Source organism: Caloenas nicobarica, chromosome 5, assembly GCF_036013445.1.
Source record: "Caloenas nicobarica isolate bCalNic1 chromosome 5, bCalNic1.hap1, whole genome shotgun sequence".
Classification (NCBI taxonomy): Eukaryota; Metazoa; Chordata; class Aves; order Columbiformes; family Columbidae; genus Caloenas; species Caloenas nicobarica.
This window is the reverse complement of record NC_088249.1, coordinates 39895178-39915977: the sequence shown is the minus strand read 5'-3', so window position 1 is coordinate 39915977 and position 20800 is coordinate 39895178. Positions and strand designations below refer to the sequence as shown.

The 20800-nt window shown below is 41.3% G+C and overlaps 1 protein-coding gene across 1 annotated transcript in view; it reads left to right on the top strand.

The window, feature by feature from the left end:
- LOC135988807 (cytosolic phospholipase A2 beta-like) overlaps window positions 1-19070 on the top strand; it is a 29281-nt gene extending 10211 nt beyond the window's left edge. Inside the window, exons 7-21 of the mRNA XM_065635053.1 lie at window positions 1631-1673; window positions 2901-2964; window positions 3300-3427; window positions 3550-3660; window positions 4702-4739; window positions 5638-5773; window positions 6755-6891; window positions 7151-7373; window positions 7979-8096; window positions 9083-9220; window positions 10399-10503; window positions 11057-11242; window positions 14302-14468; window positions 15352-15538; window positions 18823-19070. Of these exons, the coding sequence (XP_065491125.1) occupies window positions 1631-1673; window positions 2901-2964; window positions 3300-3427; window positions 3550-3660; window positions 4702-4739; window positions 5638-5773; window positions 6755-6891; window positions 7151-7373; window positions 7979-8096; window positions 9083-9220; window positions 10399-10503; window positions 11057-11242; window positions 14302-14468; window positions 15352-15538; window positions 18823-19070 (2029 nt within the window). The remainder of the gene's footprint in view (window positions 1-1630; window positions 1674-2900; window positions 2965-3299; window positions 3428-3549; window positions 3661-4701; window positions 4740-5637; window positions 5774-6754; window positions 6892-7150; window positions 7374-7978; window positions 8097-9082; window positions 9221-10398; window positions 10504-11056; window positions 11243-14301; window positions 14469-15351; window positions 15539-18822) is intronic.
- Window positions 19071-20800: the final 1730 nt, after the last annotated feature.

Sequence of the window (20800 nt, the reverse complement as noted above, 5' to 3'; positions counted from 1 at the left end):
CTTCCCCAGCTAATTCTGCCTTTCAGTGTATTTCATACAAATCTTACCTTCTGTTTGATATGTATGTCCTGATTGTGGAAATGTAGTAGCATTGGCACAATGTGATAACTTGTACACAAGATGCATGTAGAACTTAATGGAGGTGCTCTTCAAGTTGTTAATATTAATTGGAACAATGCCTGGAACACTATGGTGTTTCTAAGAGACCAGAAAACTTGTCTTGTATTGTCGTCATGATATATACATAGAGTTATGCAGACAGTATTAGAAAAGTTGTCAATTAGGTGATAGCTTAGTTAAACTGAAAAACCATACAGTCAGCAAAAAATAAACTTAAGACCATCCTCCTCAAAGTGGTAATGAGCATTGTCTGGACGAGAAAAAGTTCCAAAATATAAACTTTATCTCTCTTTTAAATGCTATCACAAGTTTGGTTGAAAAAAAACCCCACTAGACTACATGTTCTGGCGTATTTGAGCTTAGCATTACCAAAAAAAGGAATATAGTTCAGTCAAAACTGACTAACTGCATGATTAGAAGAAGGAACTGAAAGTAGGGATTCTTATTCTTAAACATGAAAAAGCTGTGGAAGGAAATCACTGATGTTCTTGGTTAATTTCTCCCTTAAGAAAATCTATTTAATTCATCTGTGAGGGATACCTTAAGAGATGTTATGAGCATCTCCTGCAAATGTGGATGCAGTCACAGCCAGATACATAGAACAGATAGAATGAGATGCAGTGTTTGGAAACTGGACCGAGTAGATTCAGACTAGAAATAAGAGGAACATCTTTCACCATTCAAGTTATAAGGCATGTGGGGGATGCTCCATCCTTGCAAGTCAAACCTCGTTTGTTACATTTAAGTACATTCTATAGGTGAAACAGAAGTTTTAAGGCTGGAAGTGGTGCTTGGTAAAATACCCTGGACTTCGTGGAAAGTCAAAGATTACATACTACATGCCTTGAATGGTCCTTTCAGATACATGAAAGCACTTACAAATATGTGTAACATAGTGATGTTAGAGTATTTGCCTTAATAAAGGATGCTGCTAGTATACTTTGTAGGTTACTCATGGTATTAAATAATTACATTCGTTCTGTGACAGACCTAGGTCTTACAAGGTAAAATGTCTGGGAGAAGGACTTTCTATTATTTACCTGTGTTTTCCAGTCACACATACAACGCAGTGGGAGCTAATTCTTATTTGCCATTAATTTGTAATCAGTTGTAAATTATAATCTAGAACAGTCAGAAATGTTTTTCCTAATAAGTATTTGCAGAATACATTAATAGTAGTCTTTGCTTTCCCCAAGTCATGTGGTCATTTGTTAATAGCAGGACATGATTCCATATAGACCAATATGTCTTTGTTCTGCTGTATGTTAGCATATAGTTTTAAGCACTGGTATTTTGGGGGGCTCTCCTGCTTTTTTTCTTGTTTGGCTACTACATTTTGGTTCACGTGCTTAGCAGGTGATCATGGATCATGCCTTTTAGAAAACAAATTATGATACTCACAAAACTATACTCAGTTTTAAGTAGGAAAGGTCATAAAACTACTATTCTTTTCAAATACCAGATGCTCACACAGCTTTTGTTTGTTCATTTTTTGATTCTGTCTTTTCAGTCCTGGCCCTCCAGAGCACCTCATTACCAATGATGTCCTAGTGGTAAGGTTCACATATGAATTTAGCTTGGAGTGACTTTTCCTTCATTTTGATTCTTTCCTCTTCCCCCCAGCCATCTGACTTTTTATAGAGAGAACAGAAGCTACTAGGATAGATAAGAGCACGGCATGCATTATAAAGTGCAAGATATGGGATGATTCCCATTCGTTATGGCTTAATTGTTGTGCTCTCCATGCAAATATAGAAGTTGTGTTTCTTGAAGGCCTTAGATATTACAGATGTCGATATTTTGCCCAGCTGTGGTTTGTTAATATTGCAGAACCCCATATTTGTTGGTGTTCAAAGTGAAAACTGCTCGTGTTTCATTTAATACAGTATTGCACTTGGCAGGAAAGACAAAGGTTATAAAAGGGATGAGTCCATAGAAGACAATAGTAAATATTCAGTGTGCTTCTGACTGCAAGTTTATCTAATATAACAGCTTTTTGGGAAATGAGTTTTTTAATAAAGAGTTATTTTAGTCATTGAAACATAGAGCCCTCTTTTGGTATTAGTCAGGGTGTGGTACTTACCAACCTCCTTGGGCTGGCCCGGCAGCGAAGGAGTACAAAGTACTTCATGCCAGCCACTCCAAGCCTGCGTGTGATTCCCAGATGCTTGCCTTCAATACCCCTGAGGCAAAGTAACGCATATGCTGTTCTTTCCCCCTCATTTTCTGTGTGAGGCATAAGAGCTGTAATGATTGGCACGCGTTGCTCCTGAAAGGGCTTGGAAAACTGTCCTGGCATGAGTTATTACAGGTGAACTAGCATGACTCAGGTGGAGGATAGGGTGGAATAAATCCATGATCTCCCTGCATCAGGACCATCAAGAAGATGCCTTGTAGACTAATCACTGCCACAATATACAGAAACTCATCATCAGGTGTCCTTACCCACCCTTCCTAAAAAATTATCAGATACATGTGTAGCTGTTTGGGCAACAGTGTGTTGTACAGAGCTTCCTGATTTGGGGATAACTTGAATGGGTATGACAACCTCTGACAATGCACCACTGTATGGACAAGCTAGTTCTGAAGCAGCATAACTGGGCTGCTGTTCTGGGATAATGAGCTCTGAATTTACTTTTGTGCAGCTGAATAGTTTCCAGCATTGAAACCGGTTTAGCTGGCTCTATATTATTGGTAGTGGTTGTCTGCATGATTTTTTGTTATTTGCTGCAGATGTGGCATTTGCTATCTTCACCCTTTTCCACTCCTGCCTTTTACAGTCCCGTGAGGTTTGCTGCTTGGAAGTTCAAGTGGACGTTAATGAAAGCAGGAGATACTTAAGAGGTATACCAATTTCTTTGTGAAGCAGGACATGACCAAATCAACCCTATCATGGTCATTCAGACCCAAATGGAGGCACTTTAGGATACAGAGATGACTAATAGTATTCTAAAGACACTAAAACATACTGCAATGAAAGTCCCTAAACTGCCTCCAGTTAGTAATTCTGATCTCTGTGTCTTTTCCTTGAATCTATCAAGTTGGGGATAGTAAACATTGTGGGGAGAAGCGTGAGAGAGTGTTGACTCTGGGAGCACTCCAGGCTGTGGGGTAACAGCAGAAGCACCAGTTTTGCCTGAACAGCAATATTACTCTCTAAACAAATCTGTTTTCACTAGAGGGCAAAAATCTCGTGCTTACGGTGTCTGCATCTCATGAGGGAACACAGAAAACTACAGAGGACACAGATACTTTCTACTTCCATTGTGTGAAGTCTTGGGAGCCAGTTCTAAAAGTCAGGCTGCAGGTAATAAGCACTATGCGATACCACTGTTCGTACTACTTACTTATTTCCAGTGTCACCAAAACAGTAAAGAACTAGATTGTTTCTATTCTGTAAATAAAACCCATCTTTTTTGTTCTCTGTAGAAAGTTTCTGATAAGGAAGATGACAATAGCAATTTAAGTGACACCTTAACAGTACCACTGAAATTTCTCCCTGTTGGACATAAAGTGAGAGTAACCCTCCCTGTAAGACATGTAAGTGCTTCACCATTTATGTGATCTTTTGGAGAGAAGAATAAAGTAACCCTCAGTATTTAACACCATAACATTAAAAAAAAAAATCAGTAAGTCTGAGTGAGAGTTTTCTGCAAATACCAGTTTTCTGTGAAAAAGGTTAGTTTTCTCAGAGAAATATCTATTTTCTGTCAATAAAATCCATTCTTGGATCTAATCTTGACCAGTTTAAATGCATTTAAGACCAACCTCTGCTGTCCTTACACAGTTGAAGGAGAATATTCAATACCTCTGGCAAGGCTTTGGGGTGCCCCACAGCTGTTTATCAAGCCCAGGCAGCTAGTTCAGTCCATATACCCGAATTTAAATGGTTGAAGTTAGATGAGTTGAATCTTACCCTCAGAGAACAATTCTGTCACATTCTTTTATGTGTACAGTCATGATGGTAAGTGGTGGAGAGATACAACTCTAAGTTGCTTTAGAAGCAGTAGTAGTGCTGCTGTATGGCCAGATGAATCTGTTAACAATGGCCAGACATCCTTTCCCAGACCTTTCAGCAAATGAGAAGTAAAAATAGGAGGAGAAGAATTTCTCAGCAGCCCTTCCCATAAAAAGAAGGGAGAATGAAAGTCAGTTTTGCCGCTAGAGATTCCCCACCCCTCTCTTGTGGGTCTCTTCTCCCCAGTAGCTTTTTGGAAGGATATAGTGACTTGTATTCCCTCTTCCTGTCACTGTCTCTGGCTGGCTGCCATTCTTCATACTCAAGAATAGGGGGGTGGCAATGTGGTACTGCTGCTGGGTCAGGATGGTTCATGAAGGTATATTCATAGTGAGGAGGAAATCCTGTTTCACAGCCCATTCATCTAGCCGCTTCAACTCCTCCTGCCTCTTTTGCTTCTCTGTAGAGTATGTTAGGTGTTTAGTTGCTTTCCTTCTCTTTCTCACTACAGTTTTGCAAAAAACTACATGCAGAGTGGTAACGGTAGGGCATTCCATGAGGCACTGAAAATCGTCTCTTTTTCCCAGTCATTCATGTTCTTGCTCTCATTTATTTGTTTACAGAATGTGCCACTGCAATTGTACCTCCAACTAAATGGCTGGTAAGAGGACTGTTTTTTTCTCTAAAGATTTTATTGCTCTTTGAACTGTGAATTCTAGAACAGATTATCCTTTACTTAGATACAAGGAATGCACAAGACTAGGGGCAAAATATAACAATGATTAAGTCACCATTAAAGAGTCACCACAGCAGATCAAAGTTAAATGTCCTTGGGGCAAAAGAGTCATGCTGAGGTGCAAAAAAAAAAAAAAAGAATAATTTCAAATGGTGAGGAACTTAGTCACTGAGCATCCTTTGCGTCAAAGCACCAAAGACTTATTGGAGGATTCTTCAAGGGACACAGAAGTGGGCAGAGAAAAAAGGGAATCTGAAATAAGCAAAGCATCCAGAGTCCATACATTACTCAAAACACACAGTATTCTTAAGAAAATAGTTTTGTGGCTCTTGTGATATCAATAGAAAGAAGCACAAGGTAGGGAAGACTAAATGTTACACTGTAAAATAATGAGACAGACAACAAATAAACCAGGATTATTTGAATAGTTTTTTTCTTTGTACTGTTTCTGTATAAATCTGTGGTACAAATCCCCATGAAAGACCTTGTTAGGTTCAAGTTACCGTTTGCTCAGAAATTATATGAAGCAGAAATAGAAAGGATTCCGCTTACAAAGCTACTGAAAGACAGAAAGGAGCCTTTCTTTTTTCATATTTGCTGTCCATAGCTAACAACAGAACATACACTGGAACATCAGAAAATAAAGAGACCAAATAGAGGCAAAGCACTTGATTTGTTTGAAACTGGAAGCCGCATTTCTGTCTCTAAATCTGAACAGTGAACCATAATTTTTTATGATATTTGGTAGGCTGCAGTTGCTGAAAATAGATCCATATGCATTTTAAACACGAATCTTGTGCCTCTGGATTGTTTTATGTTTCAGCACAGAAAACCTAGATGTGCGGTTTGGGTATGATCTATGTCAAGAAGAGCAAGAGTTCTTGCAGAAAAGGAAGAGAGTGGTTGCTAGTGCCCTGAAAAGGGTTCTTCATCTGGAAGGAGATCTGCATGGACATGAGGTCTGTGAGCTGGAATCCAAGCATGGGCTCTGGGTCTATTGAATTAGGATTGGCACAACTCCCCACAAAATTTCTAGTAGTTTCGACATGTTGATGACAAACCCATTGATTTGAATGGCAGAAGAAGTTCTCAGCGTGGCATATCTCATACTCATCTAGAATTTCAGCTCAGCTATTCACGCCTCCATTCTTTTCAATGGGTCAGATTTCTAAGGACATAATATACCACTCTTCAAAGCCGGAATTTCCAACAGTGTGATGCAGCGGGCCAGCAATATCTGAGGCATTGGCACATTGTGTTAGACACAGCCTAGCCAGGCAACCCAAACCAAGTGGGAAAACAGGAGTATTTGAAGTTCACCTCACATAGATATTTATTAAGTCATTGTAATGTCCCTTCTTTGGGTTTACCTTTTTTTGTCATTTTCAGAACACTTTTCACAAAATGTCAAAATTCTTTAATGTGGAGAAAGAACGTTTTATAACAAACTCCAGCTGAAGTATGTTTTGTTGCCAAGATCCATGGTGAATTTTTAAGTGAACATTTGTTTTCCTGCTGGAATTATATTTGTTGAATGGATGCTGTCCAAAGAATCATTTTGTTTACTTTATATATTTTTTCTGAACTCTGCTCAGGGCCTCCTTGAATCCATTCTTAGTTACATTTATTACAATTTTTGTTATTTATAATAAAATAATTTTCTGTTATTAATAATTGCAATTCCAATTATAAAGAACAAAGGCAGGGAGGAAGGTTAAGATCACTACATATTCAAACTCATCCAAGATTTGGGGTTAGGGGAACCTGCTGAGTATCTGGAGGTTCATTGAAAGAAGGTATTGGTAAAGACTGGCTGAATGTTGATTTAATTTCATTGCCCTTCACTGAAGTCTGCTAAGGAATTTGTAAGAGCTGTAATTAGACTTTTCCAAGTAGGCAAGTGAGTAACTTTTTGAAGATAATACTTATGTTTTTAACAGGTCCCAGTAATAGCTGTTATGGCAACAGGCGGAGGCCTCAGAGCAATGTCAGCTATGTTTGGCCACCTCTTAGCTCTTCAGAAGCTGCATCTGTTGGACTGTGTTACCTATGTCACTGGGGCTTCTGGCTCAACATGGTGCGTATAGAAAATGCGATTTGTATTTCGAATGACTGTGATATGACATTTCCACACAGTGAGATGCATGTCTTTCAAAGTCTTACATTGTAAATAAGTGAATGTAATTCCCTGGTAAAGCTATTACTGTTGGCTCTCAATCATAACTTCAGTTTAGGCTTGCTGATTCTCTTCTGTGATTAAAGTAGTTGGGTAAATATAGTAATTTTCCCAAACCATCCAAATAAATGGATGATTTTCTCACATTTCTGTTCTTTAGGACCCTAGCAGACCTGTATGAGCATGCCGATTGGTCACAGAAGTCTCTGGAGGGGCCACTTAAGGCAGTAAAAGAACAAGTGACAAAAAGCAAGTTCAACCTTATGTCTATAGAACATCTGAAGTATTATCACAAAGAAGTCATTGAAAGGAAAAAAGCAGGACATGTGTCATCTTTTACAACCCTGTGGTCACTTGTCCAGGAAATGTTCTTACATGAACGGGTATGTACGTGGTCCTGCCACACATTTGGGAAACATCCACTCATTTTCTTTGGAGCTTTACTCTTTGAGGGCATGAGGTAACGCATGGAACAAATCCAAAGTGACTGAGGCATCCCAGTGTGATTCATAAACAATGACAGAGGATTGTATAGCCAGGATTTTCCAAGGTAGCTAATGGTCGAAGGTGCCTCTGTACTAGGGTGCCCAACAGCTAGCAACTTCAGTAGGCAAACTTTCAGAAAGAACTGAGCAATCCCCTCTGAAAAGTCAGGGCTTTTGAAGTCAGTTTCCAGTTAGACACTTAAGAGCTAGAGTAATCTGTCCTCATGTGAACATTAGTCTCAGCCTTAGTAAAGGTCTTTGGGATACAGGCAGTCAAGGCCTGTAGATATTAATGAAGTTACTAGGTATCAAAAAGGAAACCAGGAAGGAAAGTGCAGGAACATGAAGGAAGATGTCTCATAAAAATGTGACTTACAGTTTCCTCTGGGTTGTAAAACATCTGTTACCTATCTGTACTCAGGTAGATTGTGTCAGTGGTTTTGCCTGTATGCTCTTCTAGAGGTTTACTGTGATTTTTTTTTTTTTTTTACCTCTTTGGTTAGCCAAGAAAGTACAAACTCACAGACCAGCGCAAGGCATTGGAGCATGGACAAAACCCGTTGCCTTTCTATGCAGTCCTCAATGTGAAAGAGGAGAAGTACAGTACTTTTGAATTTAGAGGTAAGTATTCCTAGAGTTTCTTCTAACCCTAAGTAGGGTCTAAAGAGAATTTGGAGGAAGGGTGTGTGTGTGTGAAGAATAGAAGGGGAATACATCTGTTGCTTGTCCTGACTCCATATTCATCTTTTAATAAAATGTTGGTCTTTTTTGTGAACTGCTGGGTGTTGATTAGAAAGAGCAGAACTGCTGGATAACATCCTCAGGCACGAACAGGTCATTTCTGAAGATCTGGGCTGAAGTTCTAGTCTTGCCACAGACACTGTGAGTGTGGGCAAATCATGTGATCTTTTTCTGCCTCAGTTCCACACCTATAAAATGGCTTTGATGCTTCCTTAGTTTGTAGAGGTGCTGTGAAATATCATTGTCACTGCCTTGAATATTATACTGATGAAGGTATGAAAATAGAGTGGAGTACGATTGCTGTGGTGGGTGTGATATAGCACTCTTTAAATGGACATAGGCTACGTTCAGCAAAAAAGTATTAAAATGAACAAATACTAGAAAGAAAAAACAGTTAGTACTTGCATTTGGTTAGGTTTATATGTACTGTTCTACTGCAATACCTGTTCAGGACAGCTTGAGTCAGGAAACAGCATGGCCATGCCCACACTGTCATGCTTTCCAGTTTGGAGCTGATGTATCTTCAGGCTGCTTTGTTATATCGTGTAGACTGACAGGTTTGGATTAGTAGACATTTCATGCCTGTCATTCCTTGCAGGCTGGATCACACTTGCGTGTTGTACATTTGATACCCTTGATTTAGAGATGCAAGTGGATCCCAGAAAAGCTACTTCCTTTTATATGCAAATCATCTCTCAGTTTGTGTGGAACTAGACAGTGTAGTTTGCAATACAAAGCTACTGATAGTACAGAGCTGCTGAGACAAGCAAGGTCCATGGAGCTTGTAGATAGCTTTATCCACAGGGGAAGGTTTTGTCGTCTTATTTTTATTACAGTAAGCATGCTATGTGTCAATTCTTTTGTAGAGTGGGCGGAGTTCTCTCCTTACGAGGTGGCCATACCAAAATATGGAGCCTCCATTCGTTCAGAATATTTTGACAGTGAGTTCTTCATGGGAAGGCGAGTGAAGAAGCTTCCAGAATCTCGGATCTGCTATCTGGAAGGTGATCTAGCAGTGCAATATAGTTAATCACAACGTTGTAGACAGCATGGTACTAGCTAGCCACAGGTCTGTGTACAACACCCTTGCCAGCTGGTCTGCTCTAGGTCTTGATTCAATGGGCTTTCTCACCCTTTTGTACACTTCTGCTCTTTGTAAAGCTTCTTTCCTCCTGTCCTCCCTTTTAACCTGGACAGACTGGGGAAAGATGCAGAGTGGTTCCCCTTCCCACTTTCTGAACCGAACAAGAAGGTGGAGGAGACAAGTTGAGGAAATAATAAGCCATTCTTCCCTGAACAGTCATCAAATCTTCAGCTTAATCAGCTACACTTGTAGACAACACACTGCTAGGGTAGTATTGGAAGGAGCTGAAAATAAAATATAACTCATTTAGAACAACCCACAAAGGTGAGGTGGGTTGAGAATGGTGTCACTGTTCTTCCCTGCCCATAAAGGCAGGGAAGAAAGCTCTTTTAATCTCTGACAATTGTTTTGACTGGCTGTTCTACCTCTAAAGGTGAAGCAAAGGGGAAAAGCAGCTAGTCAGGGGAATCCATCTGCCCCGGGCAGATTTTAGATCTTTATCAGAATTTTAGCTTTTGATACCAAAACCAAGTTCCCAGTGGAGACAAAAAAATTGTATTTCTTTCACTATGAAGTCTGCTAGAGATTGAATTTGTTCCTCACGTGAGTACCTGGCATAGAACTTAATGACAAAGGATAGTTCTTTATTTTCCAAAAGCAGACTCACATATGGAGCCAATTCTACTTTGACCCTGGATCAGTTGAACTCTGCAGAAACAAAACACGCCTGAAAGGAAAAAATGGGTCTTAGATCAATTTACAGAATAAATCACTTTAAAGAAGGGCCTTATGCTTATATGGCTTCACCATGCTTTCAAAGCCTGCTTTCTTTCACAAGTACACAGTAAACACTCTAAAACATTGTTTGGACGACTTGATACCTCTTATTTTTTTACACTGTACTGTACAGTGACTGGTCTGTGTGTAGTTATTTCTTGAGAAAGAGCACTGAAGTGCTGACACAATTGTGTTTGAACTCTGAGACCTACTGCTTCAGCTGTGTCATGACAGGGTCGGTTCACACGGGCCAATAATATGTAGCATGGATACTTGTAATAGGGGTTGACACGTGATGGTCCCATGTGGTTTGACTTGCAGGTCTTTGGACAAACATCTTTACTAGGAATTTGCTGGATGGCTTGTACTGGTCCTCAAATTCAAATGAATTCTGGGAACGATGGGCCAAAGATATGGTAGATATAGGTAAGAGTTTCCAAATCAGTATTTGTTTTTGACCACACAGTGCTTCCTATTCAGGAGAGGATTACGAAAGATACAATATTGATGCTGTTTGTGAATAATCTCTCATATATTCTCCCTAAGTTGCTGCATGTTGTGTTGCCTCACTGTGGATCTTCCAGCATAATTTTCACCTGTATCAGAATGATCACTATGTGATGTTTTAATCTTATTTTATTTTATTTATTACAAATATTTTTCATTTAAAATTTGCTCATGGTCTATTAAATGACTCGTCCCATGACTGCAAATGAGAAGGGTGGCTTTTACTTGTAGGCAAAGTACAAAGCCAGTGTGTCATTTGAAAGAGCGAAAACCAAAAACTGTGCTTGCTTTAAAGAAAAGTGTTTCCTTATCTAAATGGGGTTGGCCATGCGCACATGTTTTCAAGCAGACCGCAAGAAACAGGGAGGGGAGGGACCCACCCACAAGAAGACAGCAAGGGCAGCTATCCAGTAAAGGTGCCCAGCAGAACAGGTTGCTGATGTTTTTTCTCACAGTTCCTTCTCTATTTCAGAAAAATCTTCACCCGAGAATGACATCACTTGCATCGAGCCTCCATCTTGTTTGTCAGGGAAGTTGTTTGAAATGTTTCAGGACATTATGACCAAGCGTCCACTACTGGGAAAGTCTCATAACTTCCTGAGAGGCTTAGAATTTCATAAGGATTATATCCATCAGAAAAAATTTATTGAATGGAAAGGTAACTGCAACAAAGAGTTAGCTGCACTGTGCAGGTAACATCTCAGATTTTTTTATTTTTAGACTTTGGATATCTCACATTCAGAGATATTTTCTCAGGGCTTGGAAATCTGCCGAGGTGGAACTGTATTCATGGTGTCTGTTTCTTTAGGGTGACAGGTCAAAATGATCAAGTCCATGGGCCACTCTCTCACCTCCTGAAGAGAGCTGTAATTTGTGTCAAAGCATGCTCTTCTACAGGAAGCTTGTCACTCCGCATAGGTACAGTAATCAAAAGATTCAGAAAGGGTAGAATCTTTTGAGGTCAAGAAACAAAGGTAACACCGGAAACATAAAATAGCAGGTTATTATGTGGATCAGATGAAGGAAAGGACTGGCTGCAAGCATGTGGTTGTGTGGTATTCCTGCCGGATGATTTATCCATCCAGAAACATCTCTTTAACCCTTCAGAAACAGAAATACAAAGATCCCAAACCAGAAAGTTAAAGCCACATAAGTTTAGACTGTACATATTAAACAAACAGAATGTGTAGACTTGATGTGTAAGATGAACAGCAATTTTCTATGGCCTGTACTCTGCAAGCAGGCAAAGTAAACAGTCACAATAGTTTAATGTCAAAATCTATGAAACAATCTGTGAAACGATAGCAAGGTGATGGAGATGAGGTTTTGTGCGTCACAAACCTTCCTGTAATCCCAGCATCCTCATTTATCATCATCATGAGCAGGTAGCGGCGTGGGAGGACCCCACATTATTAAGGTTAATCTGACTTCAGCAAGAAAACGCGTGTTCTCTGCCTCCTCTGAGTCCTTCTGTTTGGTAGCTTGCGTTTTCTCTCCTCCGTTTATACAAGTTACAACACTTTTTGTCCCCAGCTGCCGTTGCTGCATTGTTTGCTGACAACGGCAAGAGGTGGTGGAGCTTTTTTTGTGGATTAAGGCAGAGCCCACAGTGTCATACGTGATTTTAAAATGTTCAGTAAGCAAAAAGTTTGTGTCCTAAAAGAGTTTACTCTAAGAAAACAAGTGAAAGAAGGAGAAAATAAGTAGCATAAGGGTTGGTGAGAGAAGGAGCAAGCAAGTATCTTAAGAAGGTGGATGAAGGAAACATTGTCAGTCAGTAATGTTAAAAAAATGAATTTTCCTTATGTTTACTGACTAGCAATTTTGTAAAGGCAAATGGGTAGAAGTGGATTTCAAGAATGACTTGGAGGAGGAGAGCATAGGGACACTAAAGACTACCTCAGGGTAGATACTCTACAAATAAAGTAAAAGAACTGGAAAGCATGAAGTCTGGAGTGGGAAAAGGGAAACTGGAAGTGTGTAGTGGGAAAAATTAGCAGATTTTGCATCTTCTTTTGGCTGTCTGCATAAGACCAAGCTAAAAACAGGTATGGATCCCTCTCCAGGAACAAGAGTTAGATGCCAGCTCTGCAAGCAGAAAAGATAGTGTCATGGTAGGTGAAGTCTCCAAATACAGCTGTGTTTTCAAGGCTTCCCTGCAGCTCAGGTTATCTGAAACATTAAAACAAGGCTTTAAAAGCCATGTGAAAAGCCTAATTTTCATGGTGAAAAGTTTGAGAACTCATAGCCTGTAATTATTGTAATGCATTTACAGCAGGGTTCATGCTTTTAAGGGAACTCCTGAGGCAGGACTTCTTAAAGTTCCTTTTTGGGTGTGGGATGGAAGAAGAAACTCTTCCAGGGAAATACCTATTGCTAATTCACATATCCAGCCATGAATAAATGCTGCACAGTTCCATCTCCGTGATAAGAAAATGGGAGTCACGGAATTTCAACTAAAAATATTAACCAAGCCAAATAAAACTAAAAAGTGCGCTCTGTTTCTTCTGTGAGGGACTGCAGGCAAATGTCTCTCATTACAGCAGGATCTATGAATTCCCAGCAGCCATGAATACTAAAATAAGCACATCATTTTGTAAAGATTTGACAGTGAGGGAATGGAAAAAATATGAGTTATTACTTCAAGCTGCTGTCAAACATTCCAGGCTATGGAACAAGCTGGAGTTATTCTGCACAGTTTAAATCAACACTACAGGATGAGGCCAAGGAGGCAGAGATTCGGGAAAAAAAAAAAAAAAAAGGAATGCTGGACCTTACCTGCAGTATTTCTGTCATAAACAGTTTCTTAAAATACCTAAGCACAAATGATTTAAGGCTCAAGGGGTCTGCTCTGGGCTTTGCTACCTCATTTTGTGAACTTGAGGAACTCTCTTAAACCACTATTTTGGTATTTAAAACAATGGTAAACTGTTTCTTATTCCATCGGACTAGAAATGGTGCCAGGGGAGCAATGGTGGACTTGCTGTCTACAGGGCAGGCTGATGGGGTTGCTGGCAGAGAAATGAGCCTAGCTATGAGAAACTGGCTTTAGATCTCAACTTCTCAGTTAGTATAACCCACTTTTGGCTCCTTTTGGCATTCATATAAGGTATAATTAATTCAAGCAATACTTTAAGGTATTGGTGGGTGACGCTGTGTGCATGATGTGGTATTTCTTTTGCAGCATGGCTAAGATAATTTATATGAGAGATCACAGAAAGCAGGTTGAAGTCAGATTTTTCATCCTAGGAGAGGAGTCTAATCCTGAAAATGCAAAAGCAAAGAAGAGCAATGCAAAAGTGCATTGATGTACTGCATTTATTAGATTTGTTGCTACACTGTGAAATTGTTTTTGTTGTTTGCATTTTTCCCAGTTCTTAGGGGAAAAAAAAATCAGCTAAAGTCTGCATTCTGTGAAAAGTCACTCCCCAGAGCAGCTGTAAGGCCAGTGGAGTCTGTGTCTCACGTGTCCTCTGCCTGGTTGCCTCACAGCCTGCCTTTGTGGTGTGCCTGGGGCATGTGGTAACAGGCAAGATGTGCCCAGATGTGCAGTTTGGAGGGCGTGCTCCTGAGGCCACGTTTGTGGGCTCGCATTATGGAGGGAGGTGAGCCTGGTCTTGAGGGCAACCAAGGGGCTGCCCTTAACATGTAGCACAGACAGAATTACCACTTCTTTCCTACCAGTGCACCACTAACTATATTAAAAATGTTTTTCAGACAGTGTACTGGACTCGTTCCCTAACAATCTGACACCGCTGCAGAAATATCTTTGCCTGATAGATGTTGGCTATTTCATCAACAGCAGTGGTGCAGCACTTTTCAAGCCAGAGAGGAATGTAGATGTCATTATCTCACTTGATTATGGTTTGGGGAATGTGTTCAAGGTGAGATAAACATGTTTTACTCCTTACAGCCTTGGTACAATTCTTCTTGTGAAACTGTGAGGTTTAATGGCCAAATTCATATCCGATGCTCAGATTGCACAATGACCAGCTGCTCCAAAAATTACTAATTGGTAAAGGCATGGAAGTGATCCTCATACTAGGAAGGTTAGCTTATGAGGTGAGTAATGGAGTTTGTTGGTGTTCTGAAAGAGAGGACCGAATGAGGCCTGATCACTGTAGGTTGTCTTGTAGGTACCATGTTTATATAATTTTAATCACATATTTCAAGGCTCTCGCGGGTCCTCCTGGGTGGTCAGGAAAATTATTCCCCCTTCCCTTTATTTGTGTTTTGTGGTGAGGAGGGATGGGCACTGACCAATAGGACAGACTATGGAGATGCTTGTGTTAGTAAAACTTCCAAGTAAGCAGCTGTCCAGGTCTCAATTGAGAGCAACTAGTCGCTGTATCTTGGAGGAGGAAAGACAATTCCCTCAAGACCAGAACTACAGAACCTGTTAGGCTCTTTTCTCTGTAGTGCATTGCAGCATACACTTCCTAGGATCCTAAGGAATTGCAGTAACAATTGGTTGCTGGAGACATGAACTTCATCAGTCCTGCTCTGTACTCATGACAAATTCTAAATGTGGCTTTTGGTCATTTTCTCTCACTGTAAAAAACATTATAGGGAGATAAGAAGCATCTTCTGACTTGCAGTGAGTGGTGGCAGAAAGTAGGGTTGTTCTGTGGCTACTTCGGACTACATGTTCTTTGCAGAGTGATTTTAGGGACTGAATTAAGTTGCCACAGTATTTCTATGATACTTCACTAAACCTGAGTCTTTTCTTAGTGTTGGATTTAAGGCAATGACATTCTGTGTCCACAGCAACTAGAGATGACATACAAATATTGCAAGATACAAAAAATCCCATTCCCTGAAGTGGAGATAAGTAAAGAAGAAGAGAAGAACCCAAAGGAATGTTACGTGTTTTCAGATGCAGAGGACCCCAGAGCACCCATAATAATCCATTTCCCCCTGGTGAATGACACCTTTAAGGAATTCAAGGAGCCTGGTAAGTTCAGCTGATGAAACTATACTTTTTAGTTGAGTTCAAGCCACTTGTTTTTCCACAGCACAGATCTTATTTGTCCTTTGTAGCAATAATATTAACTGAGGGCACAGTTTTTGTGTGTGTGGAACCATCCTGTCTCCTGCCTAGCATGGTCATGCACTTACATTTGCCTCTTCCGTGGGGCTATGAATGAGGATGCCCAGCTGTCTGTGAGACCAATTTAAGTTACCACATTCAGCTCAAAGCACATGAGTTTCCACCATGGCAGAGAAGAAGCAGGCGTTAACTCTTTTCCTGTTAACCACATCACGTTAACCTTCTTACCAAAACCGGAATTATGTTCCCCACATGCAAAGTGAAACTGTACCTCTCATCCAGGAAGCCATGATGTGACAGAGGTAGCTGAGGCAGGACCATGTCTCTGCTGATTAGCCTCCACAGACTGCTCAAGAGACAGGTTAGCAAACCACAGCAAACTCAGTGATGTTGAGTAAGCAACAGAGCAGAACAAGCCACAGAGCAGAACCACAACTTACACTGCAAGGCACACTGGAGAAGGCAGCACTTGCAATGGTAAAATGTTGGGGAAAAGCCAGCACCAGAATTCCTCGTCGATCTAGAAGAGACCAAGAACATCTGCCAGTTGCTTCTTCCCTCACCTTCCCCCTGTTAATGTAAGACTGAGCAGTAAGCAAGCAGGCTGGGCACTGGTTGCTTCTCCTATACTCTCATGCCTTTGTGCCAACCACCATTTAGGTAGAGAGAATTAGCAAGTCTCTCCAGCAATAATAAGAACCTGTTCAGAAAAATAAAAAGTAGGAGGTGGAGGGGATGCAATGCTCAGTTAGCATAAGGGTAAGAAGCATAAAAGTTACTGATGGTCCTACCTTGGCCTGGCCATTATATGGTATTGGTAGAAGCACTGTGGGAGAAGAAGGTTACTTCCTTTAATAAAAGACAGTGAATCAGAAAGACCTGCCAGAAAAGCTGTTAATCTGTGGCATACACAAGGGAAAGCCTATATTACTCATAGGGAAGGGCCTTGTCCTGTATTTGCTAAAGAGCTTTGCACACAAGCTGGGCAGCCCTGTGCACATGATTAACAGACAGCAAGACCCACATTTTCCCAGGTGACATAGCTCATATCCTTCCACCCTTTCTCCAGGGAATTCAACAGCAGACATGGCTTTGCTATGGGGACACACACAGCTGAGTTGGCTCTGTGTGGAGCCCCGGCAGGCCCTGGGCAGTGGCGTTTGCCCTCAGGTGCTCTCTTTGAATGCAGGCATGAAGCAGCAAAGGCTGAGTTAGAACAAGAAAGTCTCAGTATAGACTAGGTCTCCCCAACAGCTTGTGGGATACGCTGCAAAAAATCAGATGGGCAGTGTCTTGTTGGTGCCTCTGCTGTCTGACTTCTTAACCTCAGCTCTTCCTCTGTGCTGGAGCTCTTATAGCAATGAACCCTGAAGTATCTCACACACAACCTTTCGAGTTGTCAGGCCATGGGGAACTTCTGCTCTCCCTTGCTATTGCTCAGCACAGCAGACAAAGCGTTCTTTCAGCTTTACCCAAAATTATATTGTGGTTCTGGTGCCACAGCAAAATGGATCTCTCTAAGGGAAGATTTGGGGAAGATTATGAACAGCAGCAAAACAGGTTAAGTAAAGCTCCTTTTCTGCTATGATGTTCACCATACTCAGAGAATATGTGGTGTAAGAGATACATCAACAAAATCACATTTAGAAACTCTAGAGATGAGGAGAGGGGGTACCAAGGAGAGGCAGCTACGTTTGTTACCTGGAGACTAGGGATAGTCCAAATGGCAATGCACAGTGAGATAAAGCCATTGAGCAGGTAAAACAGGTGGGTGCTTTACAAGTCTCTCTGAATGAAAGATGGATGAGATTATGCAGAGCAAAGCAGCTGCTGCAGTTTCTCAGTGCTCCAGGCCCAAATTGGTGAGCCGTGAAGCTCACCTGCACATTTCCGAGCAGCCGATCATTCATCAGTCAAGCTGACAGCCAGCAACTGATGTGAGTGGCTGGGAGAGGAGGGTGCTTGGCAACATTTCAAGTTTAACAGTGGAGCTTTTCATTTCTAGATGACTGAGAGACACCTTGTGGAATGCGGGTATTTATTTTTTCCTGCTTTTAACTATTTATCTTCCAGAAAAGAGGGAAAATCAGCTTGGGAAGTGCCCATTTACAATACAACTATAGACTGTGCTTTTGTGTACCTGAGACAGATGCAGCTGTATCTGGATGTGCAGATGTGCACAGATAATGTGGCGGTCTGAATATTGGGAGGCTCAATGAAGCAAAACCCGGACATTTTTAATATAGCCACTTCTAGTGACAGCCTGTGCCCAGCACCTTGACCTCATCTCACTGCCCAGAAACCACTACATTAGACTAAATCCTGCTATGTCTCAAGCAAAATTCACGTGTCATTTTCATGCTGTTCTGGTAGACATCACAGAGAATATCTCAGCAGTCTGTTTGTAGCCCCACTGACAATCATTTCACAATACATCTGTGGTTTGGACATATTTGGTTCAGACTGCAAGAAGATGGGTAAAAAAGACAGAAAAAAAAAAGTGTAACTCTGAACATTTGTAGAAGAATGAATACAAGGCTGCCGAAGTCCCTGGTGGAGGGAATCCTGCTTTTCGACCAAAAGATTGACCAAACAGGAAGGATGGATGTTGGTAATTCCAAGGGGCTGGGTTAACCCAAGGCTGATAAGTGGAGCTGAAGGATGAGAGGCTGATGTGGGGTGCTCTGTGCCCTCTGCACCTCCACGCTGTGCAACAGGCGATCCTGCCTGGTTAGCGTCACGCAGCTTCCTCGTGCGTACCAGGTTGTCCACTCGTTCCAGCTGGCAGATACGCTCTTGTCACGGCTAATTGAGTTCTGATCATGGATTTTGGAAGGTGTTCCAAGTGTGTGGCACATCTGAGAGTTAGACTTACAGGGTTTGAGGAAGGATGAAGCCCCAGGGGCCAGGAATGACTGTCTGCAGGGGCAGGACGGGGGGGGAAGGTAATGATACCTGCCAGCCCTGCTGAGAGATTTCCAGGTCTGAGCTTCAGCAGGAGAGGAAGGAGGAGTGGTGGGGAAAGCTGAGCAGGAATGGCTCTTTCAGGCTGGGGGTGGGGAGGGTGCAGTCTTTCCTGGAGGCTGTTTTTAGCAGCGAGTTCTGCCAAATAGATCTGTCCCCTCCATCACCATGTGTTTTGTGCTCCAGATTCAGCTCACTGTGGTGGCTTTTGTCTTTCTCTGCAGGAGTAAAGCGCTCTGTCTCAGAGATGGAAGAAGGCAAAGTAAATCTGGAGAACAACTGCTCACCCTATTACCTCACTAGGCTAATCTACTCCTCTGAAAATTTTGACAAACTCGTGAATCTGAGCAAATACAACATCCTCAATAACAAAGACCTGCTCCTCCAGGCAATCCGGAGTGCTGTGGAACGGAGGAGGAGAAGTGGCAGGACTGCGAACCTCCCCAGCTATTCTGGAGCTGGATACCGCTGAGCTGGGTTTTTGCACTGTTCCCCATTGAAGGCTGCGACAGTTACATTACAACACATCACAGTCACATTACAACACATCAAAGTGTTCGTTATTTACAGAAAACTGAGGAAACCCGTACATTTCTCATCTTGCCTTGTTCAAGTTCCCAGCTTTCAAAAGGGTTCATCTAATCTCCTCCCCCCAAGTTTTCAGACAACAAGACCCTCATACTGTGGTCTTACTTTTTAAAAAATTAGGGTCCTGGTTAGCAGAGACCTTCCAGGACCTTCCTGATGCTATAGAATATGGTGATGGTGATAGTTCTTCATATGTGCCTGTCCCCTCAAACTTAAGCCCATTGTTAGTGTCTTTTCAATGCTTTGTTACAAACCAAGTCCTGGCCATTTGCATTCAGTCATGTCCAGATTTTCAGGTAGACTGAGCAACTAGAATTTGCACTGAATTGGTGGGCTCTGCTTTGAAGTCAGGCCAAAGAGTAATATATATCTGTGAACAACAGCCAAACTGCAATGTGGACAATCACATTCTGTCTGGCCAGTTCCCCTTGCTGATCTAGAAATTATTCACTTTTTCCATTCCTTGCAAGAGTTTGGCACAGAAACACTGCTCTGGGCTGCCACGAGGCAGGCAGTTACATTTGAAGGAGAGAGGACATCAGCTGCAGAGAGTGAGTGTGGTTCTTTTACGTGTTGTCTGGAGGAAAAAAATCTGCATAAGGCATGAATGATTATATTGATTTATAAGTGTGGTGCCTTTATGCATTAAAATGTCAAGAGCCTGAAACAAGCTTTTCATACCAGAAACTCAGGGGGAATAATTTTCATAGACTCAAGTACGTTTAATTTAATAATAATGACTGAGACATAAACTGGTGCTCCTTACATATGTAAACTGAATGTAGGATAACATAACTCACTAACTGCGTGTACAACCATTGTATTTTCACACCCAGAAGATTTTTGCCCTTTGCAGTCTTCTATCCGTAACATCATAGGCAAGGTATTTTTAATAGGTGCTATACTAAAATAGAGCACAAATAAAAAAAAGAAAATTCTTTATCACACCTCCTTGCTGGAGGAGAAAATTTGGAAAAATGACGCCTGGTTTTCATTTGCTTTGGAGTGCAGTGAGAGACTTTGCCTTGAACTAGGAGCTTGGAATATCTTTATAGCCCTCAGCTATATTATTATAAAAAGATGGTAGGTAAGGATGCTAGGCAATACAAAACAGAGCTCCACAGAAGTCAGGGAAGTTTCCAGATGTGCTAGTGCTGAAGGATTTGGACCTGCTTCTGGTTTATTTAATCCAAACATAGCATATTCGTTGAGACATCCAAGGAAAATCTTATACATTTCTTCTCTGTTGGAAATTTACTTGACAACTAGAATCAGTTTTACTTGAAATCCAAAATTAGACAAAGAAAGAGAAACAGAGATCTGCCTTTTTGGTGTACACAGACAGTATTCAAGCTCAAAGGGACAGCATTTACAAAAGGCTTCATTGCCTGAACCCTGCATCTACTAAATGCTGCTTCTGCTGCAAGCAAAGGCAAAGGATAAGCCTCAGCAATGGTCCTTGTACAAGGCTTGTTTACTGAGCTAGGGAATGCCATGCAAAACCCGAGGAATCTGAACAGCTAGAAAGCAACTGTACAACTGAATTCGGACCAGAAGTCGTCAAGAAGGAATCGGATACTGGCTACAAGAAAAAGTAAAGAGCCATTGTGAGCT